The sequence below is a fragment of the Glycine soja genome, chromosome 12 (assembly GCF_004193775.1).
Source record: "Glycine soja cultivar W05 chromosome 12, ASM419377v2, whole genome shotgun sequence".
Classification (NCBI taxonomy): domain Eukaryota; kingdom Viridiplantae; phylum Streptophyta; class Magnoliopsida; order Fabales; family Fabaceae; genus Glycine; species Glycine soja.
Window position 1 is genome coordinate 38,886,564 of NC_041013.1, and position 22,759 is coordinate 38,909,322.

Here is a 22,759-nt window from a genome sequence, read left to right on the forward strand (position 1 = left end):
ATACGTAGATGATTTAATCTACACCGGCAACAACTCACAGATGATGGAAGAATTCAAAAAGGCTATGATGCAAGAGTATGAAATGATCGATCTTGGACTCATGAGATATTTTCTCGGCATGCAAGTCAAGCAAAGACCTGGACAAATATTTATCTCGCAAGAAAAATATGCGGATGACTTACTAAAGAAGTTCAACATGCAAGATTGCAAACCACTTGCCACACCTATGGCGATGAATGAGAAGCTTTCAAAAGATGTTGGGAAAAACAAAGTTGATGCAACAATTTATAGAAGCCTAGTTGGTTCGCTAATCTACTTAACCAACTCAAGGCCAGACATCGTACATGCAGTTAGCATCGTGTCTAGATTCATGAGTAACCCAAGAAAAGCACACTTTGCAGCAGCCAAGAGAATCCTAAGATATGTCAAAGGCACAAAGGATTTTGGCATTTTGTACAAGGCAGATAAAGACTTTAACTTGATAGGTTATACAGATAGCGACTGGGCAGGAAGCACAAATGATAGAAAAAGCACAAGTGGATATGTGTTTCTTCTAGGCAACAAAGCAATATCATGGGCGTCAAAGAAGCAAACGACAGTTGCTCTATCATCAGCAGAAGCAGAATACATGACTGCAACAAGCGCTGCGTGTGAAGCGACATGGCTCAGAAAAATTCTGCAAGACTCCAAGACTCCAACAGTTATTCATTGATAATATGTTAGCTACTGAAATGACTAAGAATCCAGTATTCCACAGCCGTACAAAGCACATTAAGATTAAATACCACTTCATCAGAGAGCTCGTGGAACATGGAGAAATCAAAATGGAGTTCTGCAAGACTGAAAAACAATTAGCAGACATCTTCACCAAGCCAATTGTAACAGAGAAGTTCATCAAATTCAGAGACGTGCTTGGAGTTCAAGACTTTTCTAGATTAAGGGGGAGTGTTGAAGATTAATCTAGAAAAGTGTAGATGTATAATTGGTGGTCCATTATCTAGAGAGTTCTACACCTATGGAGATGTTGTAGTGTGTAGAAACTTCTTGATGGATGTAGAAAAATATCTCATAGAAGCACCTAGAACATTATAGAGATAGATGATAGATGAGTCTAAAAGACTCTAGGACTAAGTAGTATAGAAGTGTGTAGAAATCACCTATGTAATCTATATAAAGGCATAAGTTGTAGCAAGCCATGGAATGTAAGTCAAGAAGCTAATAAGCACAAATTAAGTTAAGGTGTCTATTTTTTGAAAACGCATCCTCTTCCTACTCCCATCATTTCTATCATACATTTCTATCATATCCTTTCATAGAAAAAAAAGCATAACCACGTTCCATATCCTAACACTAGAAAGGCCTTAAGGCTAGGAGGAATTAAGGATCATCAAGATCGCAAGAAGTAAAAAGGTCTAACAACATTAGGTGTTCCACTTGTAAACAGTTTGGTCATAATTATATAACTTGTCAAAGGGTTGGAGTGAGGAAACAAGCTAGGGTAACAAAACTAGGTTTATACATATATTAACGACTTGTATATATATAATATTCTGAACATTAATCTTTAATATTTTTTTTTGTTAGAAAAAATGTACCTATTTCACAATAGTTTTCAATCACCTATCAGGTATACTAAACTTATTATAATCTATTTTTAATCTCTACTTTCTTGGCTTCACAAATTGATATCATCCACCTATGTTTAAAATATCAGGAATACAACTGAATTCACAGGTGCCAATTGTATCTTGCAACAAATAAGGGAACATTGGAACACTGACAATGATGCAGGGGATTACAGTAATAAAAAGACCAAAGGCAAATGAAAAACTATACCATAGGAACTTTTAGGGAACAATTGATATTGGAAAACAATTTTGTGACTCTTTTTTGGGTATATAGACAGATATTTCTAATGCATAGGCATTTTTCTTGTATATGCACATCTTATTAAGTATAAGGCCAATTAATTTTGGGTATATGGCTATCATTAGTAAACTTTGTGCAGTTGTATAAGGGCTATTTTGTTTTAGAACAAATATGATATTAGAACACTTGTACTTTTTTTAGAACAAGCATGTCATTAGTTCATAGTGTACAAGGACTGTTTATCTTTGGTATAGAACGATGTTATTTTGAATATGTATACATAGGATGTTGTTATATTTATGTACGAACATTGTTATCAACTTAATGTAATTAAGTTTTTATTTTATTGTAATTTGTGGGTTTATTAATTTATTTGACAACTGATTTACATAATTTGGTATAAAAATGGCAAGTTCATATGCCAAGCAAAATTTGATACAAGGAGCAATTCATATAACCAATGTTATTTACATATGTGTGATTACTTGAGACAAAAGTGGCAAATCCAAATGCACGAATGCTAGTTTTCATATAAATGAAATTAGTTTACAGAATTATTTGATAAGTGAATTTGAGAACAAAATGGCAACTTAATATGGTAAGAATGGATATAAGGAGAAGTTGCTATAATTTCAAAAGAGATGGAATGTTTACAATAATAAGAAATGGTTACAATTAAGAACCAATTACAAATAACATCTTTTGGGTCACTTATCAAAATAATGATAAGCTATCAATCTATTAGTACAAATGAGTGAATTTGGATTGATTTTCATTCTATCATATATAATTTTCGTGGGTCTTTCATGATATCTTAAGTGATATCTCACTCTTAGTTCATTGTCACTAACGCTAAAAGAAGATGTTATTTTTGGTTGTATCAGATTTTTCACACAACTTTGGGGGGACACAAATAAAATTCATGATAGAAAAAGGAATCCATAGAAAGCACAAAATTGTTATTAAGGAAAGTTTACTTTTATTTTTATTTCCTACTTTTATTTTTTATTTTATCTTTTAATTAATAAAACTACTGGCCACCTTATTTTTTTAAAGTTTTTTTTTATGTTTTCAAAGATTTGTACAATAAATAGAGGGACAAAATTGATTTCATTATTCCCTGTATAAATATTTAAAACAAAATAATAATTTTGTAAATTAAAAATGAAAACACAAAATAAAAACAAAAGTGAATAGAAATTTCAGAAGGCTATTGGTTTGATTCCTCACCCAAAACCAAATGTTTGAAAACAAGGCACAACAGCCCATTATGGGCTATTGAAAGAAATCGGTTTATAGCCATCCCTCTTAATTGTATTATAGAACCCAACTTATTCATATTAGCGTCGTGTGGACCACCAAGTCCCCATAAAGGATTTCCAGATGGATCAGCATGCTGTTTCATAAAGCTAAGCATGTTTTGGTCCTAAACCCATTCTCTCCTTGAGTTTTGTGATTAGAAGCTACTAGTAGTAGCTGACTGAGATGGATATCTTATCTCACCATCTGGCCCTAAACCCAAGATAATGGGGAAAGGAAAAAGACGAAACCAAAAAAAAAAAAAAGATTGAGTTTCTTTTGATTTGGTTTTCAAATTAGTTTTCGAAAAACAAAATACTAAAATTGTGCAAAGAAAATGTACAAGAATAAAGAAATTATCGAGAATGGAGCTCGTGGATTAATTGCCTGGACACATAAATGTTTTAATTTCCTATACTGTGAATTCGAATACTAAATATATAATTACATTAAATATTTAAAAGGAAAATTTATTGTGTTTCTAGATTAAAAAAAAAAACAAAAAGTAACTCATTTTTTTAGATGACTTATTCTAATTGCTGTTATAGAGTAGGTCAACTCAATTTAACATCAGTCCAACACCATTGTAGTATATCCAAGTAGGAGGTAAATAAATAGTTAAAAATTTATTCTGTTAATTTCTTGATTAGTAGTATTTAAATTATATTAAAAACACCGGTAGGCAGTAAAATGCTTGATGCTGATGGGTACGATCGAGAGTAATGCTATTAAAAATAATGATGATCAATTTTAACCAAAAGAGGGTTGTGATTGAGGCATATCATGAACAACCTTGTGTGATGGTTCAGAGGAGGAAGAAGATTGCTTCTTGACCTATGAGGAATATTCATTCTTCTTATAATTTGGAGGATAGTCATCCAACTTGAAACAATGATCCTAAGTATGACCCAACATATCACAATGAGCACACAAGGGGCGGTTCTTGGGAGAGTCTTTGGAGCGATTGTCAGAATTATTTCTTGCATCAGAAGAATTCTTGAATGCAAAAGCATGTGAAACCTCACTAGCAGAAGTTCCAGACATGGATGCACCAACCTCTTTTTGTTTTTCTTCTTGAACAATTTAGGCAAAAACCTCAGTAACTGAGGGAAAGGGATCCATGGATAGAATTTGACCTCTGATAGTAGAGAAAGATTTGTTCAGCCCCATCAAGAACTGCATAGCATACTTCGGCTGCTCAAAATCGCACCATGGTTTAATTCCTTCATAGCTGCAGCTATGTGATGGTTTCAGTTCTGATAGCGACTCCCAGAGAGAACGAAGCTTGGAGTAAAAGGAAGAAATAGACATGGACCCTTGTTGCAAAGTGATCAATTCATGCTTAAGTTGAAAAATCAAAGGACCATTACGTTGTTCGAAACGTTCTTTGAGATCATCACAAATTGCTTTGGCAAAAGAACAGTGTAAGATATTCACTTGCATCTCCTTTGATAACGAATTAAGGAGCCAGGATGAGACAATGTTATCATTGCGATGCCATAAAGCATGGGTGGAGTGACCCAAAGTAGGTTCAGGAATTAAACCATCGACAAACTCATATTTGTTCTTCCCGTGAAGTGCCATGCGCATTGCTTTCTTTCAAGAATTGTAGTTTTCACTTGTAAGGGGGTGTGAAACTAGAGCAATGCCAGGATTATTGGATGAATGAAGAATTAAGGGATTAGAATCATCAATGGCAGCCATGACCAAGGAGAGAAGGAAAGAAACGATTTAGAAGAAAACAATCGTAAAAAAGAAGGTAATACACCGAGAGAAGCTTCAAGAAGAAGCAATAGACACGGAATGAGTAACTTCTGATACCATGTCAGATATCAAAGTAAAGAATGAAAACAAATTGAAATTCATTGGTGAATGTGCTACAAGAAATGGTTTATATACAAAGGATCCAGAACAGAAAAAGAATAACTAACAAACTGCATAATAACTAACTAACAGTATATATATCATAACAGTTTGACAGCTAATTATAACTGACTAAAGCTATATTTACAACAAAATCTTGATAATGATCAATTTTAACCCTTTAGTGGAAGAGTTTGAACTTGCTAATTAATGTGGCTTGGTCTTTGCATGTGCGTGTTAGATTTTGTGCAGATCAGCGATAATTGAAAATTTTAAGCAAAGGTATATAATATTTGGGAAGAAATAAATGCTTGGAGAAGTAGCTAGCCAGCAAACCCGGTTAATTTTTTGCTGTTTCTGGAAAATCTCAGTCTTTGAGTCTGAAGCATGTGCCCTTAAAGGAACAACATGCCATGCAAGAGATACGAGGGTCCTTGAGCAAGCTGGATTTGGACAATGATTCGTGACAGCTCTAGGATTGTGGCCAGCGCATACATGTTAAATGTCTTGTCCTGTGTTTCATATTGATGCAGACTTTCGATATATGTCATTGGGAAGCAAAAAGTGTAAAAGGTGGTCAAGAAAGGTGTATATATAGGATTTAAAAGTTGATAAGCAAAAAATGAAAAAAAAAAAAAAAAAAAGAAGCAGGACCACAACAACTAGCAAGTGTACCCCTTGACTCAGTTTCTTTCTCTTGAGCAGTGATAACTTTCATTACAGAAGGATGATTTGTGCCTCAGTTTATGACAAAGTCTTAGTCAGTTACTTGTTATTCATCTTTTGCTACGTTATAGTTTGAGAACAAAAGCAAAATTTGTGTGGAGTTTCAACACCTGGAGAATTGACTTTTGAAGATGATACATTTAGAAGAGTTTTAGTGAAACTTATTGGAACTTATCAAAATGACTAGTGAGTTGTAATTTTTGTAAGTTTTTTTTCTTATTTTATTTCACTAAGTTTGGTGAAATTAATTCTTTTTAACTAAGTCAGTCTAACATTAAGTTAAAAGTAGACTTTAAAATTATTCTTTTTTACCGATGAAAACATTTTATTATAATTTTTACAATTTGAAATTTGTTATATACTTTTATAATACCAAATAGCTTATTAAAGTATATTAAATTTGATTTAATATTTATTTTTCAGCCGATTAATTTTTTTGAGACATTAGTAAAGGTTGAAGAGAGTAAAGGATACATGGAGGAGATGAGGTCGTTTTATGAAGAAAAAAAAACAAAAACAAAGTCTGAATAAGGTGAGAGACTTTTGTTTAGAAAGGAAGATATTTAGTTATTCTAAATAAATTAAGAGTTTAATTTATTGTTATAGTAAAAAAAATATAGCGTTAATTAAGTAGAATTATGTTATTATAATATTTAAAGTAGTTATTATGAAAGTTAACAATGTAGATAAAAAGGTTGGCCTAGACCATTCAAGGCTCATATGTATTGACCCAAGTCCACAAAATAAATGAATTATAGAGATTAAAGATGAAAAAATAGTTTTAAAAATATATTATTAAAAATAATATGGTAAATATATTAATAAAATTTAAACCAAAAAATTAAATATTAAAAATAACTAAAAAAAACTAAATTGTGATTATTCTTTACTTGTTAATAATTAATTAAATTTAATAACATGATAAATATATTAATAAAATTTAAATAAAAAAATTAAAAAAAAAATCCAAATAATTATATGAGACAATAAAAGAGAAAGAAAATGACACTATCATTTACCAATAACTAACATTACCAAATATCTCCAGCACCTCAACCAAATATTAAAAAGTCTACTAAAATAAACTATCATTAAAATTAATTTTTATTTTTGTAAGAAATACAATGGTTTCTAGATTGACCCATTTAACTATAACCCAAACCCACTAAATACATGGGTTATGCATGCTAGGGGTGTTCACGGGTATGGGTCATCCGCGAACTCAAATTGACTCAAACCGATCTGAATAGTTTGGATTGGATCATTTATATATTTGGGTCAAAATCGAACCGAATCAATCAAATCCGTTCATGTACGAGTTGTGTCATGGATTTAGATTTATAAATCCAATCAAAATCGAACTGAACTAATCAAAATCGATCAAAATTTTTAGAATTGTTTGGTTTGACTCTAGATACGGTTAATATTAGGACTCCAAGTGTTGAAACTACAAATGTTGGGACTACTAGTGTTGAAATTGCTTAAAATATTACTTTTAGTACCTTGTTATTTGTTCTACATTTTTTTCATATTTATTTTGTCTGTCATGTTTATAATATTAATTAATCATATTTTGTTCATTTGTTTCAGTAAATCTAGTCACAACAAAATTTATTACAAGAAATTAGTTTATAGAAAATAGTTGTGCTTCAGACTATTATAGTAAATCTCGTTGAAAAATATCTTGTTTTAATTTGTGTTAGTCTAATTTAGAATATAATGTTGATTATATTAAATGAATCAATTTTACTACTTTCAGATATTTGATAATATTATGATAATTATATTGAATATTTGAATGAATCATTATATAAAATAATAAATTTAAGAAAAAAATTAAATTTCAATGGGTAACCTATTGGCCCAAACGAAAATCGGTCAAATTAGATTTAAAAAAAAACTGTGAAAATCGAACCAAGCCAAACCAATTAAATTTGATTAGATTAGATCCTGAATTTGATGAAAATCGACTTAAACCAACCCGCAAACACCCCTAATCTAGACTGACCTGAAAAACTTGTGTTATAATGGCCTTAATTCAAGAAAATGCTTCAGGCTGTAGGGCTCGTTTCGTTTTGGAACTTATGCAGCGGCTCAAAAAAGACTGGTGCTTACATTCCAGATTGGACTGCCTGTTGCTTACATTCCAGAGTGGACTTTCCGGAATGTAATGGAGTGCTGGAAGCAATTCATAAAGGTGCATGAAAGTCATAGCCATAAAAAAGTCTCAACTAACACACCAAGAAGAAAGAAACTCTAATTTCCTTTACTAGACATTTTACAAAAAGCAAGCTCCAAGTTGATGGGAGAAGCTACAAATCATACAACTTGTGATACCTTTGAAGAAGTGTGTGTTAGTGAGATCAACTTTAAAGGAGAGGTATCATCATAAAAGAAAAACGTGAAATTGGATTCATCCATGTCACTTGAACATCCTTTGTTGATACACTTCTACCCTTAATACTGCCTCCTACAGTAAGATACACAAGTTAGGCACTTTCCTTAACTTGTGCATCCTGGTTAGCTTGATCTGTCATAGGGGTATCTGCACTAGCTTCATTTGCGAGTGCTGGAGGGAAATTTATTTGCTCTTTTTCCAGTGGAGTATTGTGTTCCAATTTTGGTGGAGCAGTGTGCTCCCGATCTGTTGCTAGTGAACTGCTCTCAATTGGATTGGTTTCTGGTAAGGATGAATTTGGTACTGTGGGGTTTGTTTGCTCTTGATTAGCATCAATGATCTCATATTCGGATAAAAGATCCATGAATTCGTTAAGCAATCTCTGGACTTTTCTGTTTGATGCCATGGATGGAAGAATGTCTTCCCTAAGGAGCTTGTGTTTCCTCATTCCCTGCAAAGATTCAGTTGGAACATTTGAGAAACAGAAAAGATAAAGTGATCATTTGATTTGACAATCATATAAGCTGTGTTGGTCAATAAAAGTTCCAGCATCCTCTTGTTAGGGTTTGTCATTTTTTTAAAATAAATAAATCAGTGTAATCAGCCAATTAATGTCTTTCATGCACTTTTCCTCTATCTAGTTTTCCAATTATAATAAGAGCTCTTCTTTTCCCCCGGTTTTTGTATTAAAAATCACTTTTATTTTGAAAAGGAAAATCAAAATCTAAAATAATTCATTTTCTACGCAACCTTAAAATCTCTTTTTTCAAAAGCTTAAAAAAAACAGCCCCTAAATTTCAGTAATCGTCTATTTCTGTACAGGAAAATTTAAGCGTGCTTATGTACTATTTTACCATTCCTAGCTTGACACACTCTTAATAAATAGTAAAAACAACCGGGTAAGCAAAACATGAATTTATTAGATATGTAGATAGAGAAAAGCTTACAAGCACAAAAGGATCCCATGCTAAGTTCTTTGAATCTGAAGATGTTTCCTCAACCATCCCTGTTGGAGGTCCAAGGAAACTCTCACACACTTCACGTAAACGAGATTCATCTGCTTCTCTGCAATAATTTTATCATCCTTTAGTCTGCAATTGTCCAAAATCACGAAGACAACAGAACATGCATATATAATTACATAGCATCTTCCTAATAAAATAAATTTTTGGAAGACAGTTTAAATAAGTTACATGCCATTCATCTTAAGAATAGTTATCATGCAAATTAAATAGTTAAGTCACATCATCAAAAGATTTTTAGCAGAAGAATTGAGTTTTAAGTGTAAACAGCTGGGAGACAGACAGCAAGTGAGCAAGAGGGTTAGTAGCTGGGGGTAGTGACTAGTGAGAAACAATATGTAACTTACACTTTTATAGAAAACTAAATATGTATACAAGCATACATGTTTTATGCAAGGTCATCAAAGTGTTAAAGTTGTATTTGAAGAATATCTCAAAGAAAAATAGAAGAGAATAACACCTTGCAAGAAAGCGTACGTATGACAATAGGCATTGGCGATATTCATTAGGGGATCCCAAAGCCAAGGAAGAAGCCAATTGTGTTTCCAAATGAGCACGTGTCTGTACTCCATCATCAGTAACTCTGCATTAAGGTAGTCAAGTTTAGAAAGTGTTCTTTTAAAACATCAGAATTCTAACAAAAAGGGGGAGGGGGAAAATTATGAAACACGAGATCTGGAGCCTACGTAACGAGCACACTCCATCCTTCTAGGCAAGAGTATAAGTATACAGAAAATAATTGTAGATTGTTCAATTTCATATTCATATGGTATCCAACAATATTTCAAATCGAGGATCCAGACCAACTACAAGCTATGTAAAAAATACATTAATCAATACACACCTAGTCCAACCAGGCTTCCGAGCCAAATATTTTCTAAGATCAACCTGCAATGCTGCCAGCTCACCACTTTGAATCGAACCCAAACTCCATGAACTGGAAAAATTTGATGCAGGAAAGCAATCATCAGCAACCCTCAGCCAACACTTGACATTCATGTCAAATAAGAAAGCATGGCGAGTAGCCAACACAACAAGAGGGGAGCCCGATTTTGATAGTTTCACAGATATAACTTTAATAGTTCCTGAAAAGAAACAGTAAATTTTAAGATAACGTAGAGCCACTGAAAAAAGACAAATTGTTGGAAAACCAGGACAAGTTGTCTAAATACAAAGAAAAAATGATAAACTGTGAGGCAGAGGCCATAGTTAAAGACCAAGCATCTCCAATATCAAACAAATGTAGATAATATATATGATACCTGCATCTTTACCATATGAGTTAGGACTTGAAGCAACTAGAGAAGTCAACGAATCTTGAAGAAGACAGGTTTGGTTGAATAAATCCCACATGTACAGGGATCCTTTTCTTGTCACCAGCAGTAATGTCCAGCATTCATCACAGTCTACAAATGTTGTTGCAGAACCCATCATCATGGTAGGCATTGCTCGTCTCCCACACTTTGTGTAAATCTTCTCGGAAGCAAGCAAAAGTCAAAAAACAGAGATTTCAAAAGCATAAGACCTACTACATCTTGCCCAATGCCCATATGTTTAACTAGTTTATGCCCATAGTTTTACAAGCTTAAAAAAAGTTTGAGCCATGTATCTCACACTACATACAAATTAGTCATTTGTCACATAGTACTTAAGCACTTATCTCCTAATTAAAACTTAAATAATTTTTCTGAAATTTGAATACCAAAAGATTATTAGCTAAGTTTGATATTGGAGTAAAGTAGTAACATAGATAGTTTTCTTCAATCAATTAGTTTACATGGTAAATTATTATGTGACAAATGTCAAGTAGTAAAGTATTAACATAGATAGCTTTCTTCAATCAATTAGTTTACAGTTACAAACAATGTTTTAAATTTATGGGATATTTTAAGTGTAAGGCTGTAAGCAACTTTTCTAATCAATTATTAGTTATACAGCTACAATGTTTAAGTTTATGCCAGTGGTATGTATGCAAAGAATGCACACATTAACTCGAATGGACTTGATCGATGCACAAGAGATGCTACCAAGATACCAAAAGGTAGAAAACATGTGAGAAAGGTATAGAAGAAATAAATTTTCATAACATTAAAACATGAGGATAAAAGTCTTAAGGAAAACACAACAAAGCTCAATAATACCACGAAAAAAATATTATAAAGGATGTTGGGTACAACTACTACAGCTCAACATACAATCATAACCCATGTCCCACAATATATCAGAAATGTTAACAAAAAAGAGTACTGAAAGAAAACAATGCATATACATGTAGAAAAGCAATTTACCTGCAGACATCCATCTTCACATCCAACTGCCCAAAAATTTCCATTACCAGCTAAAACAGTGACTTTTCCTGATATCCTATCAGACCAAAGTGTCTGAGGACCCTTAGAGCACACAATTTCTGTTTCTTTCATTATGGATGTATTTCCCAGCCCTACAATGTCATTTACAGCATGTTCTCTTGGGCGTGCTTCCAAATGAATAGGAGAAGAATCTTCTCCACTTTTCTTGTCAAATACTCTAATGGAAAGTGTACCACTACAAGCAGCTAAAGAACTGGAAGACATCAAATTGCCTGACTGCTCAACATTGACACTTCCATCACCAGCAGAAGCTGGAACCTTCTCAATCATCAGGCTCTCTGAAATTGTGGCCCTAGCAGTAACCCCAGAACGCTCTTTTAAATCAGTATTTCTGCCATGTGCTCCTCCCAAGGTGCTTACTCTTGCACCATCATCACTGGATAAAGCTCGTTCAGTATCCTTTCTGTGATCAGAAGAAACTATAGGAAAATCGAGTGCTTGCTGAACTGCACCAGAAATGTTTTCCTGCTGAACAGGCATTCCTACTGCTTCTGGAATAATTCTTTTACGCCCATCAGGTCGTCTATATTCTCTTTGCTTAACAGGACTAGAAATCCGGCCAGCGGTTGCAGCTTTGTTTGACACATCACCTACTGGACCTCCACTTTTCTTGCCATCATCATTTTGAGGCTCAGCATTCTTTGCATTAACCACTGCATCAACATAAGCTGCCTTAGTTTGGTTTTGTTGAACATCAGAAACCACTTTTTTGCTAGGTGTTTGCTTGGCAGAAGCAGCTTCTAGCAGTAACTGTGCTGGACTTTCAGCTAAGTTTGCTTTACGACCTCTCACATCACCATAACGACTTCTCTTCAACTCATCTAGCTCAGCATCACCTAATCTCTGACCAAGTTCTTTTACCTCAAAATGAAATGTAGCCACAGATCCATCCAAGGAACATGCAAAAAGTGAATATCCATCAGGGCTCCTATTTGAAAAGGCAAAAGAAAGAATAATAAGGAGGGGTCACTCAGAAATGATAAAGTCAAAATATTAATTAAAAATATAACATTCACAAAATAAATCAACCATGGCTAGAGATGAAGAGGAATACCAGGACAAATCCACAACACTTTGAGTAAAAAAATGCTTAGCCACAAATAGAGGACGAGGACTTGCAGTAGTCCAAACTGTTATAGTTCGATCCTGACTTCCAATGGCAATAACATTATAAGGCTGTGGTTCTTTACTTCCAGTCTTGGAAGCACCATTGGTCCACCCAACAGGCACAGGCTTCACTTCCTGAGCATTAGTCAAATTTCTTCTGAACATAGAATGGTTGAACTTCACCACAATAATTGGAGCATTGTGTCCTAGAAAATCAAATGTTGCAGACCATTCCCCTCTCTCTAGCACAGGGGCAGAATGCCTTGGCTTCTGGAAACCATGAGTAGTGGTGATAAAATGACCACAAGGAGACCAACCAAGACGCCTGAAAAAGGTCGATCCAAGCTGATGGGAAGACAGGTTAATTAGGAAATAGAGCTTGTTATTCAATCAGAAAAATTTTCAAAATAAGAAACTTACTGATTTTGCCCAGTGACCATCTGTCCTATGAGCAAGACTCCAATCACTAGTTCGCCAAATAATTACAGTTTTATCATCAGATTGACTTGCTATAAAGGAGCCAATAGGATCCCAAGCAACTCCCTTAACCAAGCTAGAGTGGCCCCTTAGAACAGCAGTGCAAATGCCATTGCTCATATTCCATACGTGGATAGTGTTGTCCAAACTCCCACTAGCTAACGCAGAATCATCAGGAGACCAATTAAGATCCACCTACTTTAAGCACGGAGAAATAGATCCCAAGTTAATGATGATCATTGAAAATGTAAAAGCATTTGGATAAGCAGCTAGAGATCCATTTAGATGACAAGTTGGTACATTCAATTCTCAGAGCAAATGTCAACATGGAATTAAATGGTTGAAACTAGAAAATATTTTTGAAAAAGACAAGATTGAAAAATAAAAGCAATAGCATTACCACATCTGCAGTGTGCCCTCTCAAAGTCATTGCAACTTTCCAGTTTTCAATATCTGGTGGCTCTCCACTGCCAAATTCAGTGGTTCCTGAACCAGGCTTTCTCTCATGAATTAATATCACCTGATCATCAGAGCCTGATGCAACATACCTTCCATGCTTAGCCCACCTAACACAGTTGACAGACCCAAAGTGATCCCGTAGAGTTGCAAGAAGCCTTTGAGAAGAGGCATCATTTTCTATGTCAGTACTAACAGACTTCATATTCCATATGCGAACCTGCATAGTACATAGTTGAGAATGTGGATGTATGAAAATTAATTCAAGTGACTTAAACAAATCAAGAAACTAAAGTTGAAAATAACGACCCACTCTAATCCTACCCTGAAGGCCAGAAGTCGTATACAGCCAGATTTCTCAGACACAGGAACAGGAAAGTTATGAAAACAAAATAAGTGAAGAGAAACAAGAAATTTCAGCACAACTTATATTTCTTAGATGTTTAGCTGAACCTGACACTAGGCAACATATTAACGTCAGATCTTTACTACTTCTTACTTTTTAATATGAAAAGTGATTCACTAGAAGGCACCGAGGAAATTTGGTTTCCTGAGCTAAGTTGTGTCCCTAGAAAATACAATTGACAAGCTCACTAGGAAGCTATTCTTAAAAATATGAAACACATAAAGATGCTCTCTGCCCTGGCAAACCAATGTTTAACCAGAAAGTCAGCATGAAGTGCAGTCTATATTGAATCAAGAAAAATGGCAACAATTTCTACTCTTCATAAGAAACTGTGAAAATTTCAATTAATTGAAAATATATAGAATGCAATATTCCTCTGATAAAAAAAAAGAGAGGTGGGAAGACAATTAAATCCCATATTCAAGAATTACAGGACTTAAAATCTTAAATCAAATTGGGGTGCCACTTCCTAAATACCATATAACTAAACGCCCAAAATTCAAAATTATCCACAAATTTGAGCCTCAAAGACAGAAAAAAATTCCATACCTTGTGGTCACCACCTCCGGTAGCGAACCTAAGCCCTCCGGGTTGAACATCAATGGAGAAAATTTGCATGCCCTCATGCCTAACCCAACTAGGTTTCTCGGCTATCATCTTCCCCAAAAAATAAAATCTCTTCTTTCACACCAAAAAACAATCTTTCTTCCACACTGCTTGCTGCAAATTCATAAAAAAAAAAAAAAAAAGGGTTTGAATTTGGGGAAGTGGAAGGAGCTGAAAACTTCACCCACTATGCTCAAAACCTACGCAAATTGCTTGTTCTGAATCCCCCAAAGCACTGTGAAACCGAATCAGTAAAAAAGAAAAAAAGAAAACACTGAAATTTGACATGTACCCTTAAGGGTTTAGCAATTTTTCATGAAAGGGGGAAACACCTAAATTGATGAACAACCATGAAAAAAAAAAGGAATAATCTTTTTTTTTTATTTTAAAAAAAAGAGGTTAAAAGGAGAACAACAAGGGCCTAAGCTTTGGTGGGTAAATAAGCAAAAACCCTAAAATGTGATGCTGTAGTTGGTGAAGAAGATCGAGGGGTTAACTTCCTCGTTAACGGTCAAATCTAGCTAAAATACCGATGAATAGAAAATAAATAGTAATATTTTAAGGTTATTAATAATAAAAGGAAGAAGCAATAACATAACAGAGTTGAAAAAAGATAACTTACTTTATGTTTATGAGTGTGGCTTCTGCAATATGCAGATATGTTAGCTAGTATGGTAAGCGGTAAGTAGCAAGAGTATACAAGAATTGTTTCAGCGGAAACAAATACACAGATTTCTTCATTGTTTTTCCAAAATATGTACGTGTGTGTGATGTGATGCTGTTGTTCATACTGTTTCTGGATTTAGTTTAATCCTTACTTGTATATGAATTTAACCTAATTAAAATTTGATAATACAAGAGATAAGATTAAATTAAACTAATTTATGAATATTATTATATAAATGTTAACAACATATATATAATTAAAAGAATATACACTTAAATTAATATATATTTTATGATCATTGTATCAATATAAATATATAATATAAAATATCATTGCTTAAATTTTTTTTTAAAAATATTTTTATTTATTAATTATTAAAAATATGTTATAATAAAATATCGACATTATTAGGTCAAGTTAGAATGAACCAAAATCAACTCAAAATATAATTTAAATTCATTTTCAAAACACTTTAAATTTAACTTTTTTTAACATTTAAATTTGTCAAAATTAATTTCAAATTAAATTAATGGGATAAGATTAAAACATATACTGATTCACTGAACACCTCCAATATTGTATAGTACTCAAAACAAAGAGAAAGTAGAAAGCATTTTATTTAATATATTAGGCTAATGTATGCAGATTAGGCTTTATATAACTGCAGCAGCACAACTTCGATAAGGCCAAAAAAATCAAATGAATCATAATCAGGTTATTAATATATTGACACTGCCACTAAAAATCCAAAATCTGCCGTGACATATCTTCGTCAAAAGCATTTTTAAAAAAGAAAATGTTTTTTATTACAACCAAGTTGCAAGTTGGGAATAAAATAAAGAAAAAAGGGACCACTTCGGTTTGGTATAAAAGTTGAGACAAAACAAGCAGTGATGATTAATCAGCGGCGAATTTTATTTTGCAATATAAAATGCTGTATGGTTTTATTTAGAAAATAATCGAAAAAATTATTTTAAAATAATTATTTATTAATTCTTATTTTTTATTTTTAAATAAATTAAATTAGGACCAAACATGTAATAATTTATTTGATATTTGATATAATAATACAAGTTGCCCAGTAGGGACCAATTTTAGAATACCATTTTTTTTTAATTTTTATTTAGTCCAATTGAAAACAATATAAATGGACCATATAAGATAGAAAGAAATACTCCTTAACTTTACTCTTTATTCGCATCTTATACTTTTCAATATACAAATTAAAATAATTATCAATATTTTTAGTTATCATTCTTTAACAGAAATTGGGACCGAACAAAGAACAAACTCATTTACTTCGGTCCAAGAAGAGGTTGAAAAATCACTACTTCACAAGGATTTTTTTAAAATTTCTTTTTAGTTCATTAAAAGTAATATATAAAATTCCGTTAAATATTTTTTTTTCCTCTAAAAATATATCTTTAGTTATTTTTCTTAACTTGTTAAGAGGTAGAAAAACACTGGGGTAAGCGGATTCATTAGGAATTATAGCTGAATGAGATGAATTTTATTTTAATTTTATTTTTACTATTTTATTTATCAGTGTTTCTCAAAAGTTGTTATGCAAGACTGAGATTCAAATTCTTAACCACTTGACTTGATTTGATTAAGAAACATTTACAACTTGTGTAAATTATTGTTGATAATTAATTTTAAATTTTTATTAGTTAATTTAACTTTTTTAATTAATCATATGGCATGTTTTCCTGGAATGACTATGTGATCATATTTAATTGTAGTAGCAAAACATAGTTAGTAAAAATACTAAAATATGATATTTCAAAAAATTTGTAGATCAAATGCATATTTTTTAAAAAATTAAATTCAAATGCGATGTATTTTTGGAGTACTAAAAATATATTTAACCTGTAAAATTTAAGAGATGAACTAATTTTTTTTAATCATTAGAGATGAAGTAATTTGAGACGATATTTCCTATTTTTATTATTAATTTTACAAACATTTTTTTTATTTTCATCTTTTAACCTAAAAAATTACTATAAAAACAGAAGAAAAAAAAACACTTTAACTTTTCCTTTTCAAAATTTTTTATACAAGATAAAATAAAATAAAAGATAATAATTATATTCTGAAAGCTATGAACTCTGAAGTTTGGAACATAAAAATATCCTGCTTGCTTGTGAGTCACAGAATTTAAACAGGTGAACATGACACGTCGCACGTGCAATTCATCTTATCCCTTCAAATGTCACTGTCTCCTTACTAGAGTACCCAACAACAGAAAAACAAAACATCGTACCTTATTTGAAACGAACACCGCCCTTTTAAAAAGTACTAATTTTCCAACAGAGCATGACTCTGAATATGACTTTAAGGGCACTCACCAACACTTCAACCAACCCAATTCTCAGAATTAGACGTTACCAACTTCACTGCCACGCTAACCCTCTTCTGCAATCCCATGTTGTTGCCCTCAATGCAAGGACCCTTTTACGTGACAGTGATCCTCGCTTTGCACAACAACTGTTCGACCAAACTCCCCTTAGAGACCTCAAACAGCATAATCAGTTGCTTTTCCGTTACTCTCGCTGTGACCAAACCCAAGAAGCCCTCCACCTCTTTGTCTCACTTTATCGTTCTGGTTTATCCCCTGATAGCTATACCATGTCTTGTGTTTTGAGTGTTTGTGCCGGTTCCTTTAATGGGACGGTGGGTGAACAAGTGCATTGTCAGTGTGTCAAGTGTGGACTTGTGCACCATCTTAGCGTAGGAAACTCTCTTGTCGATATGTACACGAAAACGGGGAATGTTAGAGATGGGAGGAGAGTTTTTGATGAAATGGGTGACAGAGACGTGGTGTCTTGGAATTCCTTGCTCACGGGTTATTCATGGAATAGATTTAATGATCAGGTGTGGGAATTGTTCTGTCTGATGCAAGTTGAGGGATACAGACCTGACTATTATACTGTTTCTACTGTAATTGCAGCTTTGGCCAATCAGGGTGCGGTGGCTATAGGAATGCAAATCCATGCCTTGGTTGTAAAGCTCGGTTTTGAGACAGAAAGACTTGTGTGCAACTCTCTAATTAGTATGCTTTCAAAGTCAGGGATGTTAAGAGATGCTAGAGTTGTTTTTGATAACATGGAGAACAAGGATTCAGTTTCTTGGAATAGTATGATTGCTGGACATGTGATAAATGGACAAGATTTGGAAGCTTTTGAAACGTTTAACAACATGCAACTTGCAGGGGCTAAGCCCACGCATGCGACATTTGCATCTGTTATCAAGTCATGTGCCAGCCTTAAAGAGTTGGGGTTGGTAAGAGTGCTGCACTGTAAGACTCTGAAGAGTGGGCTTTCCACTAACCAAAACGTCCTAACTGCACTCATGGTAGCATTGACTAAGTGCAAGGAAATAGACGATGCCTTTAGTTTATTCTCCTTGATGCACGGGGTTCAAAGTGTGGTTTCTTGGACTGCTATGATCAGTGGGTACTTGCAGAATGGTGACACTGATCAGGCTGTGAATTTGTTTTCCCTAATGAGAAGGGAAGGTGTCAAACCAAATCATTTCACTTATTCTACTATCCTGACTGTGCAACATGCTGTTTTCATTTCTGAAATACATGCAGAAGTCATCAAAACTAATTATGAGAAGTCATCTTCGGTGGGAACTGCACTTTTAGATGCCTTTGTTAAGATAGGAAATATTAGTGATGCTGTTAAAGTTTTTGAGCTAATTGAAACCAAGGACGTAATAGCCTGGTCTGCAATGCTAGCGGGATATGCCCAAGCAGGAGAAACTGAAGAAGCTGCTAAAATCTTCCACCAATTAACAAGGGAAGGTATTAAACCAAATGAATTTACCTTTTGCAGCATCATTAATGCCTGTACTGCTCCTACAGCATCAGTAGAGCAGGGAAAACAATTCCATGCCTATGCAATTAAACTGAGATTGAACAATGCTCTGTGTGTAAGTAGTTCTCTTGTTACCTTGTATGCAAAGAGAGGCAATATTGAAAGTGCACATGAAATTTTCAAAAGGCAGAAGGAGAGGGACTTGGTTTCTTGGAACTCAATGATCTCTGGATATGCACAGCATGGCCAGGCGAAGAAAGCATTAGAGGTATTTGAGGAAATGCAGAAACGAAACTTAGAAGTGGATGCTATAACATTCATTGGTGTCATTTCTGCTTGTGCTCATGCTGGCTTAGTGGGAAAAGGTCAAAACTACTTCAATATAATGATCAATGATCATCACATTAATCCAACAATGGAGCACTACTCCTGTATGATTGATCTATATAGCCGTGCTGGGATGCTGGGAAAAGCTATGGATATCATAAATGGGATGCCATTTCCCCCGGCTGCAACTGTGTGGCGCATTGTCTTGGCAGCTTCTCGAGTACACCGCAATATAGAGCTTGGGAAACTTGCAGCTGAAAAAATTATTTCACTTGAGCCACAACACTCAGCCGCATATGTCTTATTATCCAATATATATGCTGCAGCAGGAAATTGGCATGAGAAAGTCAATGTGAGAAAACTTATGGATAAGAGAAGAGTGAAAAAGGAACCTGGGTACAGTTGGATTGAGGTGAAAAACAAGACGTACTCCTTCCTGGCTGGTGATTTGTCACATCCTTTGTCAGACCATATTTACTCAAAACTTTCAGAGTTAAATACCCGGTTGAGGGATGTTGGTTATCAGCCTGATACAAATTATGTGTTTCATGATATTGAAGATGAACAAAAAGAAACTATTCTTTCTCATCATAGTGAAAGGCTTGCCATTGCCTTTGGCTTAATAGCTACACTTCCTGAAATTCCCCTTCAGATTGTGAAGAATCTCAGAGTCTGCGGAGATTGCCACAGCTTTATTAAGTTAGTATCACTCGTTGAAAAGAGATACATTGTTGTTAGAGATTCAAACCGATTTCACCACTTTAAAGGTGGTTTGTGTTCATGTGGGGACTACTGGTGATGTTTGGGCTAATATGCTCTTTTTTTGTTTTGAAGATTCTCTAGTGGATCTGACCTTTGTTTTCCAAAGAATCCATCAACTCTCTCCAAGGCATAAATTCTCGTGGAAACTTTAAGGAAAGAATGTCATAGGAATTGAAAGCCTAAACACATCATAACATTAGGCTACTTATGGGTACTTTTAACGCTGATTATGGCAGTGACCGGTGAGTATGATGATGTTGGCTCTCCACTCTTGGATAGACCATTGTAGATATTATTCAACTCAGAAAGGATGATCCATCAACACTCAACAGAAAGTCTCAGGAAATATACATTTAACATTGCTATGGAAAATTGTTGATAGGATTGCTGAAATTTGCTGGGTGATTCCAGAAATCCTGAAAGCCTGTTAGGAGCCAAGAAACAGAATGGGAAATAAAAGATAGATTTTATTGAATAGTAAGAAAAGAACAAAACATATGAGAAAAAACTCTTCTCCAAGAGTTTCCCTTTCACAAAGAGCTAATGCTCAATTTACAATGACAACAAATCTCCCTCTTTCCTATCCTTCCCCTATTTATATCTAATAAACCCCTCCAACTAACTAACTAACTCGTTAATAGTCTAACTATCATAACTAACTCTCCCTTCTTATAACCTAACAAAGTCCCTGTCAATTTGCTGCTGAACTGGTTCCAGGCTATGATTAGTTTAGGTATTTGCTGAAATGGCTCAGGAAACCGAAAATGCTTCTTGCCAATAACTCCTCTTCCCCTTAATCAGCTGTTACTTATTAAAGTAACAAATTTTGTAATGTTGAAGCTATCTATTTTAGTCATTAGCCGAATAAATAACTTAATTAGAAGCACTGTTGAGATTGATGCATTTAATTATGGAGAAACTCTTTACTCCATGACTTGGAAATTGGAATACAAATTGAGAACACATAATTTTATCCAAGGTAAATATAATTGAAGAACTAAATTTGCTTACTCACTGCCGAATTGGATTTTGAATCCTTTGCATTGCTTATCACGATCAATGAAAGATTAGTTGCCGACTAGTAGTATAATGCTTATGGCTACAAGATGTGATGAGGGTGTAGTATATGGTGCGAAATGGTATCTTGAAGGAGATAGTTAGCCTTTTGGTTTATCTGAGGTGCTGGTGTCGGGCTGTGCTGCTGTAGTTTTAGAATGGTGACTATGTTGTTGTGGCAATTGATTCATGATGCAGATTTTTATGTTCTTTTTTGTTTACAGAATGTACTTTTGATTGGATCCATACCGGTACAACTTGTACCTGAGTATGGGCTTTTGAATAAAATCTATTTTGCTTTGTTCATAAAACTTCAAAAAGGCTAATTTATTTATTTTTGTAGCTATTTCTACAAAGTGCTAAAATTAAAATTTAAAAATTAATAATCAAAAGTAATTAGCACAGGTTGTTAACTAGATCAGGGTTACGATTAGTTTGGTATTTGCTCAGAAAACAGAAAATGGTTCTTGCCAATAAACTTTTTTTCCTCTTAGTTCTTAGATAAGTATAACTTAATGAGAACTACTATTGACATCGATGCATTTATTTATGGAGAAAATCTCTACTCCGTCAGTAGGAATATGTTCACCACAAAATGTGATAGTAATTGTTTGATATTTTTGTCTAGGGTGTAAGCAAGTTGACTTAACCCGATATTTAAAGTTCAAATTTGGCTTGTGAATCCTGAAAAAAAATAATTGGCTTGTGAAAAAAAAAAGATTTCAAAATTGGACTCATGTATTTAAACAAATCACATAAAAGCTTGATGTTGACTTGCTAAAAAAAATTATTCTTAATGTACTTTACTAGCTTGTATTTGAAATATGTGGTCAACAATATCATGTATGTTAAATTCAAAATTTCTAGGCTATTACATTTTCATAATACAATAAATAAAAAACTTAAATTATTTTTATTACTACAAAACAAACTACAAATTAACTTAATGTTATCAACAAAGTTTTACATGAGTAAATAACAAAGACTAGACAAATTCTCATCAATTTAAATATAAAAACATTAAGCTGTTAATGTTGAACTTGTAAAATTTTGGCAAAACTTAAATGTCAAGATTAAATTTATTTATTTAGTTCAAATAACTCTGGAATAGCTTAAGTTCATTTGCACTCTTTTTTCTGCCGTTGAATTATATAATTACAGTGAACATGACAATATATAAATTTGATACTTGTTTGAGAATTTGTTATACGGAAATTCTGATAACGACCCAGTAAAAAAATATAAAACAATAATTGTGCTTAAAATGTAATCGCAATAATATTGAGACAATTAATGAAGAATCTGGAGTAACTTAGCAGTTGAATAAAAAAACCATTCTATTATCACATTTACTAAACACTTTTTTATGTTAAGTCGAATACCCTAATCTGCGAGGCATATTTTATGATGAGTCTCGTTTGTCCCATCCGCAGTAGCTTAGTGCTACACATTTGCTGAGTATCTGATCCATCTCGAAACTAAAAAGCACCCAAATCTATGGCTATCCTAAATCCAAAGGAGGCAAAAA

At 33.5% G+C, this 22,759-nt stretch overlaps 3 protein-coding genes across 5 annotated transcripts; 2 read left to right on the forward strand and 1 right to left on the reverse strand.

The window, feature by feature from the left end:
- Positions 1–43: 43 nt before the first annotated feature.
- Positions 44–712, forward strand: LOC114379003 (uncharacterized mitochondrial protein AtMg00810-like). The gene has a single exon (XM_028337570.1). The coding sequence runs from the start codon at positions 44–46 to the stop codon at positions 710–712; it is 669 nt and encodes a 222-aa protein (XP_028193371.1).
- Positions 713–7,989: 7,277 nt separating this feature from the next.
- Positions 7,990–15,374, reverse strand: LOC114379850 (protein HIRA-like). Of its 3 annotated transcripts, none has more exons than XM_028338633.1 (11): positions 15,221–15,374; positions 14,542–14,712; positions 13,531–13,806; positions 13,074–13,325; positions 12,601–12,998; positions 11,466–12,474; positions 10,452–10,650; positions 10,022–10,262; positions 9,638–9,760; positions 9,103–9,220; positions 7,990–8,606 (listed from the first exon to the last, which is right to left on the reverse strand). In XM_028338633.1, the coding sequence occupies exons 2-11, from the start codon at positions 14,647–14,649 to the stop codon at positions 8,247–8,249; spliced, it is 3,084 nt and encodes a 1,027-aa protein (XP_028194434.1). In that variant the 5' UTR covers positions 14,650–14,712; positions 15,221–15,374; the 3' UTR covers positions 7,990–8,246. The 3 variants fall into 3 exon arrangements, with proteins under 3 accessions (XP_028194434.1, XP_028194433.1, XP_028194435.1); XM_028338632.1 differs by having other exon boundaries at positions 10,440–10,650; XM_028338634.1 differs by lacking the exons at positions 14,542–14,712; positions 15,221–15,374 and having other exon boundaries at positions 10,440–10,650; positions 13,074–13,328; positions 13,531–13,669.
- Positions 15,375–17,456: 2,082 nt separating this feature from the next.
- Positions 17,457–21,466, forward strand: LOC114379186 (pentatricopeptide repeat-containing protein At2g27610). The gene has a single exon (XM_028337786.1). It carries the CDS (start codon positions 17,582–17,584, stop codon positions 20,210–20,212), a length of 2,631 nt encoding a protein of 876 aa, XP_028193587.1. The 5' UTR covers positions 17,457–17,581; the 3' UTR covers positions 20,213–21,466.
- Positions 21,467–22,759: the final 1,293 nt, after the last annotated feature.

Excerpts from the sequence above, each read along its gene's own strand:
- LOC114379003 (XM_028337570.1), top strand. The coding sequence starts at position 44 with ATGGAAGAATTCAAAAAGGCTATGATGCAAGAGTATGAAATGATCGAT.
- LOC114379850 (XM_028338632.1), bottom strand. The coding sequence starts at position 14,649 with ATGATAGCCGAGAAACCTAGTTGGGTTAGGCATGAGGGCATGCAAATT. Across the intron at positions 13,326-13,530 it reads GAGGGCACACTGCAGATGTG|GTGGATCTTAATTGGTCTCC; the intron begins GTAATGCTATTG and ends TGCTTAAAGTAG. Across the intron at positions 8,607-9,102 it reads CATGGGATCCTTTTGTGCTT|GGAATGAGGAAACACAAGCT; the intron begins GTAAGCTTTTCT and ends GAATCTTTGCAG.
- LOC114379186 (XM_028337786.1), top strand. The coding sequence starts at position 17,582 with ATGACTCTGAATATGACTTTAAGGGCACTCACCAACACTTCAACCAAC.